This window comes from Triticum dicoccoides, chromosome 6A (assembly GCF_002162155.2).
Source record: "Triticum dicoccoides isolate Atlit2015 ecotype Zavitan chromosome 6A, WEW_v2.0, whole genome shotgun sequence".
Classification (NCBI taxonomy): domain Eukaryota; kingdom Viridiplantae; phylum Streptophyta; class Magnoliopsida; order Poales; family Poaceae; genus Triticum; species Triticum dicoccoides.
This window is the reverse complement of record NC_041390.1, coordinates 627,027,292-627,041,066: the sequence shown is the minus strand read 5'-3', so window position 1 is coordinate 627,041,066 and position 13,775 is coordinate 627,027,292. Positions and strand designations below refer to the sequence as shown.

At 43.3% G+C, this 13,775-nt stretch overlaps 1 protein-coding gene and 2 pseudogenes across 1 annotated transcript; all 3 read right to left on the bottom strand.

Annotated features, from left to right (window-relative positions):
- Positions 1-3,172: 3,172 nt before the first annotated feature.
- LOC119319800 lies at positions 3,173-3,311 on the bottom strand (annotated as a pseudogene).
- Positions 3,312-3,902: 591 nt separating this feature from the next.
- On the bottom strand, positions 3,903-8,353 carry LOC119318663 (putative disease resistance RPP13-like protein 1). Its single transcript, XM_037593246.1, has 2 exons — positions 7,879-8,353; positions 3,903-7,766 (listed from the first exon to the last, which is right to left on the bottom strand). The coding sequence occupies exons 1-2, from the start codon at positions 8,271-8,273 to the stop codon at positions 4,178-4,180; spliced, it is 3,984 nt and encodes a 1,327-aa protein (XP_037449143.1). The 5' UTR covers positions 8,274-8,353; the 3' UTR covers positions 3,903-4,177.
- Positions 8,354-12,233: 3,880 nt separating this feature from the next.
- Positions 12,234-13,775, bottom strand: part of LOC119316180 — a 4,940-nt pseudogene continuing 3,398 nt past the window's right edge.

Genomic DNA, 13,775 nt, shown 5'->3' with positions numbered 1-13,775 from the left:
GTAGTGGAAGGCTTACAATCCTTCATGCCTACACGCTTGATTATATCTTTGGCATATTTTTCTTGAGTCAACATAATACCATCATGCATATTTTTAACTTCAATGCCTAGAAAATAATGCAACTCTCCCAGGTCCTTGAGTGCAAACTCACTTCTCAAGTTTCTTAACAAGGCCAAGGTAGCATCTTGAGATGAACTGGCAACAATTATATCATCAACATAAATTAACATATAAACGATCACCTTCCCTTTCCTGAAGAAGAACAGTGAAGTATCTCCTCTAGAGGCTCGAAAACCAAGCTGTTGCAGCTTCATGCTCAGTTTTGAATACCAGGCTCTGGGTGCCTGCTTTAGATCATACAAGGCCTTGTCCAAGTTACATATATGGTGTGGTTTTGAGCCATCCTCAAATCCAGGTGGCTGCCGCATATAAACCTCTTCCTCGAGAACGCCATGTAGAAACGCATTCTGAACATCCAATTGACGAAGACTCCAACCCCTGAAAACAGCAATAGATAGAACAAGTCTGATAGTAGCAGCCTTAACAACTGGACTAAATGTATCTTCATAATCAATACCATAGCGTTGCTTGAAACCTTTAGCCACTAGTCTAACCTTGTACCTGTCTATTGTGCCATCAGATTTTCTTTTGACCTTGTACACCCACTTACAATCTATTACATTCCTCCCTTGCTTCGAGGGAACTAAGTGCCAAGTCTTGTTTCTCATGAGTGCATCATGTTCTATATTCATAGCATTTTTTCAATCACGATTACTCAACGCCTCTGTTAAACTTTGTGGTTCACCAGTGGAGGCAAAATTTGCAAACTTGAAATTCTTGTCATACCTTACTGTTCCATCTTTAAACTTTGATGGTTTCAAAATACCTCTTTGTGCACGTGTAGTCATACGTGCTGGTGTGTCGCCGTGTACTGGATCAACAGCCGCAGAAGATCCCGGCCCGCCTCCATCCAATGAAGCGTCAACGGTGAATCCTCCTCGACTGCCACGCTCGGATCGCGCACGGGCACAGGTGACGTGTTGCCTGGACTCGAGGAGCACGTAGGTCGACCAGGCGACACGCCGCCCGCTGCACGTGACGACGAAGGCGCGCCTGGCCCTCTCGTACCGAAGCCTGACGCGTGGCGCGCACCAGAGGAGGGCGAGGGGACATCGGGTCCTCCCAACCAATCATCAGCCGGCCCACCCGACCGGTCTCCAGGGGAGGCAGGCGGCGTCAGGGGATCCGCCTGGGGATCCGTTGCCGCGTCAGCCTGCATGCTGACACCGTATCTCGCGGGATTAACGCCCGCAGACATATCTACCTTGTGTCCCACACCGCCAGGAGTTCTCTGTTGCTGCATAAAATCACAGTTTGGAGCGCCTTTTTTTCACCGCTGTCTCCATTATGGTTAGGGTTATTAAACAAATGATCATCAGCAGTGTTTTCACCCCCTTGATCAGTAGGATTTAATAGGTCTGGGAAAGCAAAAGGATCTCAACACGTAAGTGTGCACCGGCATTAGGATGAAGTGTAGCAAAGGGGAAAACATTTTCATCAAATACAACGTCCCTAGAGATATAAACACGTCCGGTGGAGATATCAAGGCACTTAAAACCTTTGTGGAGATTGCTGTACCCAAGGAAAGCACATTGTTTCGATCGGAATTGGAGTTTATGGTTATTGTAGGGTCAAAGATTGGGCCAGCAAGCACACCCAAAGATACGAATAATAGAATAGTTGGGTTTTTCATGAAAGAGTCGTTCAAAAGGTGTTTCGAAGTTGATAACCTTGCTAGGAGTCCTATTTATCAAATAGGTTGTGGCAATGAAGGCTTCATCCCAAAACTTCAAAGGCATAGAAGCTTGGGCAAGAAGTGACAAGCCTACCTCAACTATGTGTCGATGTTTCCTCTCAGCCGACCCATTCTGTTGATGGGCGCGAGGACAAGAGACATGGTGAGATATGCCTATGCGGGTGAAAAAGGAGTTTAGTTTCACATACTCCCCACCCCAATCTGTTTGGAGAGCAAGAATCTTGCGATCAAACTGTCTTTCTACAAGATTCTGAAAATCATGGAATTTCTGAAACACCTCAGACTTGTGTTTGATAAGATATATCCATGTAAATTTACTAAAATCATCTATGAAACTCATATAATATTGCTTTCTTCCTATTGTTTCAATAGCAGGACCCCAAACATCAGAAAACACAAGTTCTAGAGGAAACTTTGATTCACTTATTGAATTTGGACAAGGAAGTTGGTGACTTTTGCCTCTTTGACAGGCGTCACATACAGACTCTTTATTGAAATCACTGGCACACGGGAGATTATTCTGACTAATGACTTTGCTAACAATAACTGAAGATGGATGTTCTAAGCGTCGATGCCACCTATCCGGAGATATCTTGGTGGCACTTAGCACTTGCTTGTTGACGCTGGTGCCTGTGTGCCTTACTGGGTAGAGACCTCGTCTACCCTTTCCTTGAAGGAGTACCTTCCTCGTTCCCTGTTCATTTACAAAAAAAGAATAGGGATGAATTTCAACAAAGGTATTATTGTCAACGGTGAGACGACTAGCAGAGATGAGACTTTCGTTGGCTTCGGGTACATGAAGTATATTGTTTAAATAGAGATCACGATCTAGGGTGTGAATAGACGAATGACCAATGTGTTCAATAACCATACCTGAGCTGCACGCGGTGTGGATCTGCTCGTTGTCGTTGTAGCGGTCGCGCACGGTCAGCTTCTCTAGGTCGCGGGTGATATGGTCGGTGGCACCACTGTCGAGATAGCAGTTGGTGTCCACCCCATACCGTGGAGCTGCAAGATTGGCCGATTTCTCCTCCACACCTTGGTAGGATTCATCATAGCGTTTCCAGCATTTCCATGTCGGATGGCCCATCTTCCCGCAGATTTGGCATTGAACCCTGGGAGCGGAGGCATGGTTGTTGTAGTTGCCTCCGTCGTTACCGTTGTTGCCGCCGTGCCCGCCGCCATGTCCACCGTTGTGGCCTCCTGGCTTGGAGTAGCCACGGCCGCCGTGGTCACCACCATTGCCGGCTTGTCTGCGGCCGCGGTCACCACCGTCGTCGCCGCCGCCTTGTCTGCGGCCTCGGGTGGCAGCGTTGGCAGATGAATGCGATCCGCCGCCACGGAGATTCAGCCTCGTCTCGAAGCTAAGCAGCTGAGAAAATAGCTCAGCCGCGGTGACTGGTTCTACCCTGGAGCACATGGCAGAAACCACAGGGTCGAACTCTTCGTCAAGTCTGGCTAGGATGTGGAAGACAATATCTTCCTCGTCCACCCTCTTCCTTGCAGCAATCAGTTCGTCGCAGAGGGTTCTGATCTTCCCGACGTAGTCGGTGATGGATAGGTTGCCCTTCTGGAAGTTGGCGAGGGCGGTCCGGATGTTAGTGGTCTGGGAGCGGGTGCGAGATGCAAGCATCCCCTCAACCGTGTTCCACAACTCCGCCGAGGTATGACAGGACGCAACCTGGATGGCTATCTCACGAGGGAGAGTCGTCAGAAGATACGAGAAAACTTTTTGGTCTTGCGCATACCAGGTCTGGAAGTCAGGGTTCGGCGCCTTCGCCGTGGTCTTGCCATCGGAGGAGGTCACATCGATTTGCATGGGCGGCGGTGGCTGCTCAACGTCGAGGTACTTCGCCATCTGGGCTCCCCAGATGGCGGAGAGCACGGTCGCCCGCCACAGAGCCTGATTGCCCTTGGTGAGCTTCTCGGTGGAGGCGTGCACGAACGGCGAGGAGGGGAAGGAACTTGTAGACGTCGCCATGGATGAGCTCGAGGATTGCTCTGATTACCATGAAAGAATGAAAGGCTAGAAGCGTATGTTGTTGGGCAGGGACGCATAAATGTTATATAGTCATATGACAGATTACAAGAAGGCGCAGGTTGTTGCTAAACTTGACCTCTACTCCAAGCTATACCAAGATAAGATCTATCTAGCTAACAACCTGCCGCACCAAATACATTGTATGCGTTACAACACATACGTGACATGTTGTCACGTATTTCTATCTATACATTCTCTACAAGTCTATCGTTTAACAGTGGGCAATCCCTCCAGTAGCACACAATTGTATGATTTTGGTGGTTAGTCAAAAAAATAACTGGGTATACGGTAGAAGTATACCTTAGAAAGATACTCTGTAATCAGTTCACATAGTCCCCATCAATTTTGACCTCCAGCTTGCTTGTTGCTAGCAATCTGCATTGTTCTGATAACTCGACGCTGCAACCGTTGATTACCAGTTCTTCCAGCAAAGGTGGGAGGCCCTCATTTGGAAGCCCTGAGATATCTTCACAACTTATGATCTTCGATGTCTTGAGGGAAGGGAGGCCCCGCAGCCCCGTGGGAAGATGTATGAGATGCGTACAAGCATGAAAGCAGAGCTCTTGCAGGGACCTGAGGAGCAGAAGTGCTCTCTCTTGCTCATCTGTTAGTCTCGTTGCATCCAACCAAGTAAGCGTTAGGCTTCGGAGGCAGGTGAGGCCCTTGCAGAATGACATGTTAAGGGGAGACAACTCATCGATCTCAAGACTTTCCAGTGTAGGGAAGAATAACTCATAGCTATGACTTGGAATTCCCTCAACTGAATCGTAACTCTTCACTGTGCGTATTTCCAGATGCTTGAGGTTCACGAGGGATTGCAAGCCCTCTAGTGTGACGAGTGAACCGCAGGACCAAATTTCCAAACGTTCCAGCGACGTGCACGAATGCAGCCATAGAGATTTGAATCTTGAGTTAAAAGATAATTTCAAAGACCTGAGCATTCCAAGCGATTGCTTGCCCTCTAATGTGATGAGCTGATCGCAACCGTCAATTTCCAATTCTTCCAAGGCCGTACAGGAATCCAGCTGTAGATATTCCAAACTTTTGCTGGTTACTTGTAACTTTCTGAGACAGGTGAAATTACCCACAAAGCAGGGCCGCAGAGCTTTTCGGGGATAATCAGACCAATCAAGATGTTCAACTGATTGCGGGAGGAGACATCTTCCATTCTCTACCTGTGAGAAGGAGGTAAATCCAGCAAAGCCTCCCCTACTCCCATCAAATATTAGATGAGGGCATCCACCAATTTTTATCTTTCTGAGATTCAATGGAATGTGCACGACTCCATCTGCATATCCTGATGGCGCACCATATAGATACCCTGATGACGAAGCCTCGAAAGCCTCTTCTATCTTCAACTGTTTCAACCGCGGACAATCATATAAATACAAGTCCTCCAGGGTCGGCGAATGAAGCAGCATCAGAGATAGCCACTTCCCCGTTATTCCACATCTTATAATATGAAGACTTTCTAGAGCCAGGAGAATATCATCATTTGCAGTTATCATGTCGTCATGGGTATGCTTTGGCACATCATCCGAAGAGAAAAATTCTCTGCAATGCACTATTTTCAAACTCTTTAAGGAGATGAGCTGACTTAAGCCTTTGAATGAAATGGATGTTAGGCTTTCACAATTCAATATCTCCAAGTATTTGATATCCTTAAGATTATGGAATGCCAAAATTTTGTCATCGAATGTATCACACAAAAGGTTATATCCGCTAATCTCTAATTTTTCCGTGGAAGATCCCTCCATTGTCATAATTGGTGAAACCTCGTTAATTGATAGTTTAGAAAATATGGCTGAAGGCGGAAGGGGGGTCTGTACTTGCAGATGAGGACAATTGCGCATAATGAGTTTCCTCAGATTGGGCAACCATGACTTATACTCAATTTTGTAGTTATGACCTTTCTGAAATAGATCAAACACCTCAAGTACAGGGCAACTCTGTATCTCCAGGAGCCTTAAACTAGATTTCATATCATCCACGGAAGTACAGTAACATGTTTGTAAATCTGACATTTTATATAAAACAAGCTCCTCCAATGATGGAAACGATACTTTTGTTGCACTCCGCATGTTTCTCAACTTCAACCTTTTAAGAAACCGAAGCATTTCCAGAGATGAAAGTACCCCCCCTTCTCCGCAATCCTCTAGATGAACTGTATGCAATGACATAAAGAAAGCAACATCCAATACCTGAAGATGGAAAAACTTGCTCAAAACATGAGGCAAAGGCTGTTGCTCAGCATTATCATCCTCAAGTTTTAGATACCGGAGACGTGTAGGATTTACCAAGCTACATAAGAACGATTTAAAATCAATAGATGTTGCAGACATTTGCAGCAGACGCAGATTATGTGATTTTTCAAACACATCTTGGAATGCGTTGAAGAAAAAGGAGTCATATTTCCCAATCAACACCAATGTCCTCAACTTTTTCACGGATGTGACTATATTTTGCAAGAAAAATTGAAACTTCTCACTACGAGGTATGTTCCCACTCTGGCCATCCCTCCGGTATACAAAATTGGTTACTATAGATAAATGGCGTACAGTTAGGAAAATGTCATTGTGCTGCAAACCATCCAAAGCTCCACACTCAGTTCTTGAAACTAGCCGTGTAAAATCATGCATCAGGCCACACATAGTGTAGTAAGTTTGACTTTTAACCTGCTCAAACAATCCCAGGTTCACCAAATCAGTCAGATAGTACTGTCCCATCTCCTCCAAACTGCTGCTTGAATGATCACGCTTCAAAAATCCTTGTGAAATCCAAAGACAAACTAGTTTCTCAGCAGTAAATTGATAGTTGTAGGGGAATATGGAACAATATGAGAAACATTGTTGTACAGGGTATGGTAGGTCATCGTAGGAAAGCTTCAAAGCAGACATGATGCCACCAACGTGTTGCAAGGATTTCCAATCTTCTGTCTTCAAAATGTTACTCCAATGATCCACAGTAAGTTGATCTCTTAATAGTGACCCAGCAGTTTGTGCTGCTAATGGGTTTCCTTTTAAGTTTTGTGCTATTTTCTGTCCTATGTTACTTAGACTTGCTTGCTCTTCGTAATTCTCATAACCAAATGCACATGCCTTAAACAATAGCCAGAAATCATCATTTTTCAAACCATGTAAGTAAATTGGTCCAGTTGTACCTCTCTTTTTCGCAACAAACGGTTTTCTAGTTGTCAGAATAATCATATTGCCATTTGCACCATTAGAATTGAAAGGAGCCAACAATTTGTTCCATCGGCCGTCATCCATGCCTTCCCAGACATCATCTAAAATAAGTAGAATCCTCTTTGATTTAATATGACCCTTCAAGACCTCTTGAAGCTTGGGAAAGCTGCATATGCAATCATGCGTTTCTGGGGAGACACAATCTAACATCTCCCTCGTGAGTCTCATTTCATCAAAATTGTTCGGCACCCAAATCCATATCTTGTGATCAAATTCACTTTCCAAAGCTGGATCATTGTACACAACCTGAGCAAGAGCTGTTTTCCCAACTCCTCCTATGCCTACAATAGGCAAAACAGTTACACCGGCAGTTGATTTGTGTTCTTCGATCCACTTTTTGATGGAACTCTTCTCTGCAGCTCTCCCATACACTTTCCCTTGAATAAGACTTGATGTTCTTCGGCGTGGATCTGAGCTTGTACTCTGACAGTGATTTGAACTTGCACCACCTGAGTCTGGCCCAAGTATCTTGAGAAGCTTTGTGATCGCCTCTCGTTTGACTTGCAGCTGACTAGTGATGTCTTGTATCCTTTCGGGAAATGTGTCCTTGTTCCACCTGTTTGGGTTAGCTGCGGCAACGTTTGTTGACTCCTGACCAGTTCTCATCCTTTTTCTGCTGCCAGTTGCAACAGGCATGGGAATTAATGTAGTAGCATTGGCGGTGCTGCAATAAGATACAAATCATGGATTGGGTGAGCCTTAATGCACACTTAAGCAGATGTATGAAAGAAGGCTCTAAAAAATGTGCCGTGCAGGGCACTAAATAATCTAGGTACCTTGAAGAAGGGTCAGTTGGTCCACGTTTCTTGGTACAACTTTTGCTCTTGAGATGATTGCGCAAAACTGATGTCCCATTTCTGGTATCGCACATAAGCTCCTGCTGGAGCCTGTGGCCGTCGATCTCGTCGACCACGTCGTCGGCATCGTAGAGCAGCAACTTGACGGCTGCGAGAGATCTGGCCAGCGGCTTATTCCCGGCTGCCCTCCCCTGCACGGCAGAAACCACCATTTCCACTGCCTCGACCTCGGACCTGAGCTCCTCAACATCGTTGCCGAGGCCAGCTTGGCGGATCCATGAACTCAGCTTGCCGCCGGCTGCGAGATTTGCAAGGATGGTATCGGAAAGCCAGCCAATCGCAGGCTCCAGGGTGGGGTCATCCATGGCGTCCATCACCAGATCCGGCGCAAGAAGCGGGAAGCAACGCGCAAGGAAACGTATGGCAGAGGGAGATGGCGGGTTCAGACTTGAGAGGATAAGCACGGTTGACGTATGGCAGCAAGGTTCAAAGTTCAAAGGATAAGCTTCTAACATGGGCCGTGTCCACTCCTGCCCATGTAATCTCCTATCTACTCTATTATGCTCCTCTGCTTTTAACCTCAAAAGCATTATAAAAGGTGGTCCTGTTGAGCGGTGAAAAAGAGATGCAGTATCATACATATATCGGATACAATGTATTGTCCGCATAGAAAAACTCGCTCCACAATACGGAATTTTTTTCCATAACACGTCACATTTTCTAAAGCACATGACTGTTTTTAAAATACGTAACTAACATAAGAACTTTGTTTGAAAGCCTGAATATTTTTAATACACGAGCATTTTTCTAAAATACCTAAAAAATGGAACGTTTGAATTTTGTTTTGTAAAGCATAACACTTCAATCTTGAAATACTTGAATATTTTTAAGATATGAGTGTTTTTACTACTCCTAGTACATATGCCTGTGCGTTGTAACGGTAATAATTTATGGCACTTTCCTATAACACAATAAATATGGCTTAAAGAAATATGAATATTTGATTTATGACCCACATCAATTAGCATGGATGGCCAATGGCAGGTGGCGCCTTCCGTCGCAAGAGCCACTCCATGATCGAGTATGTTCTCCGTGGTGGACTATCACGACTATCGCTCCCATAGACCTAAATCAGCATACATCAAGATTCCCCTCACATAGGATTTACACTTCTCATCTACTGCAAGAGATGATATAGGATTAACTTCCGCCTATCTAGGAATTATTTTAGAGCATTTTGGAGCAATCATTTTGCAAATATATAGAAAATTCGACAATGTTTGTTCTCAGAAGAGTTACTGATTTTTTTACTGTTCATGAGGAGCATTTGAGCTTGCGAGCAGAATGACACTTTTGCTATGTATCCTCTTTCCCGAAAAAAGGGTGTGTTGGATGGCACGCGCATGCAGAAGGGCTGGTGGCGACCGATTGGGTGTGGAGGGGAGATGGGATCTGGAGGAAGAAGACCCAACCAATTTGTCGGCCTACAACAGACCCTTTGTTGCTATCACGCATCTTGCCACACCATGGTGGGGGGTGGGGGGTTCAAACCAGTGCATGGGGGTGTTGTGCGCCGTGCATTCAAAATTTCACCAGGCAGTCACGGAGGCGAGTTATCAATCGAGTCAGGTCAAGCATTTCCGCATAAACATGGTAAAATTGTTCCCCTGTTTTTGGAAATTATTTCAGTTGAGCGGCGAAGAAGAAAAGTTGGGGAATCCATTTTTCCCTAGTGCAATGTTTTGCAACAATATAACGCACACGCCCGCGGCATGAGTTGGCGTATTTCTCCCTTCTTTCCTTTGTTCTTTCACAGTATTTTTGCCCTTTTCCCCAACAGTTTATCTTCTTTTTCCTTGTTTTATTTTTCCTAGTACATGCAATATTTTTTCCAAAATGAAATTACTTTGCATATGATTAAAAAAGAGCCCGATATAGATACGACATAAATCTAAACCGCATACTGATCAACATGAATGGATGACATGCAATATCATATGTATCGGATACAACATGTTGTATGCATAGCAAAACTCTTTCCAAATTACACGATATCTTTCCATAACACATGAACATTTTATAAAGCACATGAAAGTTTTTTTATTAGTATGTAGCTAACATAAAAACATTTTTTTAAAGCATGAATATTTTTTAATACATGATTATTTTTCCAAATACCTAAAATAATTCAAATGTATGAATTTTTCTTAATAAAAATGAACACTTAATCCTGAAATACTCGAATAATTTTAAAATAGGAGTATTTCTTTCTAAATGTATATTAAAAATAAAATATTTATTTAAAAAGTTGTATACATAGATTTTTGTAAAGATAAATACATATATATATATGTATTTATCTAAAAATAAAGCTTTTTTTGGGCCGAGCCAGTCTCGCCTATATGGGTGTTATGTAGTCTATTCATTTAGAAAGTTGGCTATAATACGACTGATTCCATTTTTAGCTTTTGCAAGAACACAATATAGAAATATGCACAAAAGTTAATCAGATTAAATACTTGTTTACTCTTAGAAGACAATTTACTATTTCACATTGTTCGATAGCCGCATCTAAACGCAAGGCTAGCCCTTGGGAGGAGCAAGGGCGGCTGACCAGAGCCCCAAAGTATTGTTGCACTATTAAATATCATCAACACTTTAAAAAAGGTCACTGGAGCTAGCCAAGTAGGGGAGCTCCTATATGACGCTAGTTGGGTTAAAGTGTCGAGGTATCGCAAAGGAGCCAGCGACCTCGACTAGCCCACACTCGTGATCAGGACAAGAGAGTTTTCTTCTGTTTTTTTTTTGGTTTTAACTTATTTTATTCTGAAAATGTAAGCTACAGTAGAAAGTTTAAATAGTCATAAATTTATAAAATGTACCAACTTTTTCCAAAAAATGCCCATGAATTTTTTTAAATTATTCTTGGATTTTTAAAATGTTCTCAAATTTAAACAAATGTTTGCAAACTAAAACAAAATTCTTGTGTTTTCAAAAGTTTTCTCAAATCTAGTTCTATTGAGTATTTCAAAAAATATTGCCAAATTATAGAAACAATTCTGACAGATTAACAATGTTATTAAATTTTATTGTATTTTAAAACTTTCGTGAAGTAAAAAAGAGAGAGTGAAAAAAAGAGATAGTAATATGAAAAATAAATCAAAAGAAACCCACAGAAAATTGTTGACTAAACAAACTAGTAAATCCCGGCCTAATCACCTGTGATTGGCCGACATTCTCAAGAGACAAATAAGCAATTCCACCAGTAGCCGGCTAACAGAGCCACAACTCGCTTGCCTCAAAAAAAGGAAAACTAGCAAGCCTGCAAAGGCGATCAGCCGATGGAGTGCTCCGGATAGGGGAACTGTTAAAATCAACACTGATGCGTCGTTTCTCCCTGACAGTGGCAGTGCTGGGCGGGTGTGGTGGCCCGGGATTACAGGGGGCTGGTGTTGTTGTCTCACTGTCGCTGAATGGACTGCTTATGCTTCGAATGACAACAGAGCTAGTTGTCGCACTTGTACTGTTGTACACACCACATGACCCTAAAAAAGATCTGAAACAATTCCTGTAAAAAATCAAGCATAGTACCTTCAGTGTGGACTGTTAAAATTGCTGCGCAAATTGAGCCAATACAAAAATCCATCTGTTGTGATTGTAGTACACCCCAAACATTCTATTGGACTCCAAACATTTCAAGGTGCTCAGAATCATTTTTCAAGAACCTTCCAGAAAATCGAGCATAGGTCATCCATGAACAGAGTGCTAAATTTCCAGGACAGACATCATCTAGAAACATGCATTTTCTGTTGCTGTGCAGCCATGAATACAATGTGCTTGGAAAAAAAACTGGAAAAAGCTCACAAAAATCAAGCATTTTCATTTGTTATTGCTGTCCACCCTGGCTGAGTTCTGGACAACACCGCCGGCCTGGAGAATTCGAAGCACTCAACCAAATCTGCATCACTTCTTGAAAATACAACATCATTGCACAGTAATTTTACTTGCATACAGTTTCTTCAGTCACGGGTTTCAGACCTGAAGACGAGGTTCTGAAGTAAAACCAAGCCTGTTCATATCACAATAAAAATATGTTAAGCATTTCCCCCACTTAAAATGTAAGTACTGTAACAGGTGACCCAGGACAGGAATGACCTGGGCAATCCCTCCAATATACTCCCTCCGTTCTGATTTACTCGTCGTGGTTTTGGTGAACTAAAAACATGACGAGTAAATCAGAACGGAGGGAGTAGCACATAATTGTATGATTTTGGTGTTTAGTCGAAAAATAAATGGGTATAAGTTAGAAGTATACCTTAGAATGATACTTGTAATCAGTCCACATAGTCCCCATCAATTTTGACCTCTAGCTTACTTGTTGCTAGCAATCTGCACTGTTCTGATAACTCAACGCTGCAAGAGTTGAGCACCAGTTCTTCCAGCGAAGGCGGAAGGCACTTCTTCGGAAGCCTTAAGATGAGCTTACAATATGTGATCTTCAACGTCTTGAGGGAAGGGAGGCCCGGAAGCCCCGCGGGAAGATCTACGAGATCCAAACAAAACTCAAATTGGAGCTCTTGCAGGGACTTGAGGAGCAGAAGCGCTCTCTCTTGCTCGTCTGTTAGTCTCGTTGCGACCAAAAAAAAAAGCATTAGGCTTCGGATGCAGGTGAGGCCCTTGTAGAATGACGTCTTAAGGGGAGACAAGTCACAGATCACGAGATTCTTCAATGCAGGGAATAACTCATAGCTATGACTTGAAATTCCCTCACTTGGCTCATTACTCTCCAATGAGGTAAGGAAACCAAAGGCACCCGAACTGAGTATTTCCAAATGCTTGATGTTCACAAGGGATTGCAAGCCCTCTAGTGTGATGAGCGATCTATACCAATGAATTTCCAAACGTTCCAGCGCTGTGCAGGAATGCAACTGTAGTGATTCCAATCTTGAGCTTTCATATAATGCCAAAGACCTGAGGGTTCCAAGCGATCGCATGCCCTCTAATGCGACGAGCTGTTTACATGTAATTTCCAATTCTTCCAAGGCCGTACAGGAATCTAGCTTTAGACATTCCAAACTTTTGCTCTTTACATTTAACTTTTTGAGGCACGTGAGATTACCCACAAAGCATGGACGCAAAGCTTTTCGGGGATAATCAAACCAATCAAGATGTTCAAGTGATTGCGGGAGGAGGCATCTGCCGTTCTCTTGGCAGTCTTCCCTACTCCCGTCAAATATTAGATGATGGCAATCCTCAATTGATATCCTTCTGAGATTCAACGGAATTTGCACGAGTCTGTCTACATCTGAGCTTGGCCGTGTGTCATCTGCATATCTTGATGACGCTTCAGATAGATACCCTGATGATGAAGCATCGAAGTTTGATTGAACCTTTCCTTCCCCTTCTATCTCCAACTGTTTCAACTGCGGGCAAGCATTTAAATTCAGCTCCTTCAGGGTTGGCGAATGTCGCAGCATCAGAGATAGCCACTTCCCCATTATTGCACACTCTCTAATATCAAGATGTTCAACAGCCGGGAGAGCAGCATCATTTGTAGTTATGATGTCTTCATAGGTCTGCTCTGGCACATCATTTGAAGAAAAAAGTCTTCCGCAGTACCATATTTTCAAACTCTTTAAAAAGATGAGCTGACTTAAACCTTTCAATGGAATAGATGTTAGGTTTCCACATGACGATATCTCCAAATATTTGATATCCTTAAGATTATGGAATGCCAAAATTTTGTCATCAAGTGCCATTGTCTCACCAGAAGGCAGTCCCCAAATTCTATTTCCGCTAATTTTGAATGTTCCAATGGAAGATCTCTCCATTGTCATAATTGTTGAAACCTCGTTAATTGATAGTTCAGAAAATAT

Bases quoted from the DNA above. Each gene is read 5' to 3' on its own strand.
- LOC119318663 (XM_037593246.1), bottom strand. From the start codon at position 8,273: ATGGACGCCATGGATGACCCCACCCTGGAGCCTGCGATTGGCTGGCTT. The intron at 7,767-7,878 runs GTACCTAGATTA...ATCTTATTGCAG, and splicing joins CCAACTGACCCTTCTTCAAG to CACCGCCAATGCTACTACAT.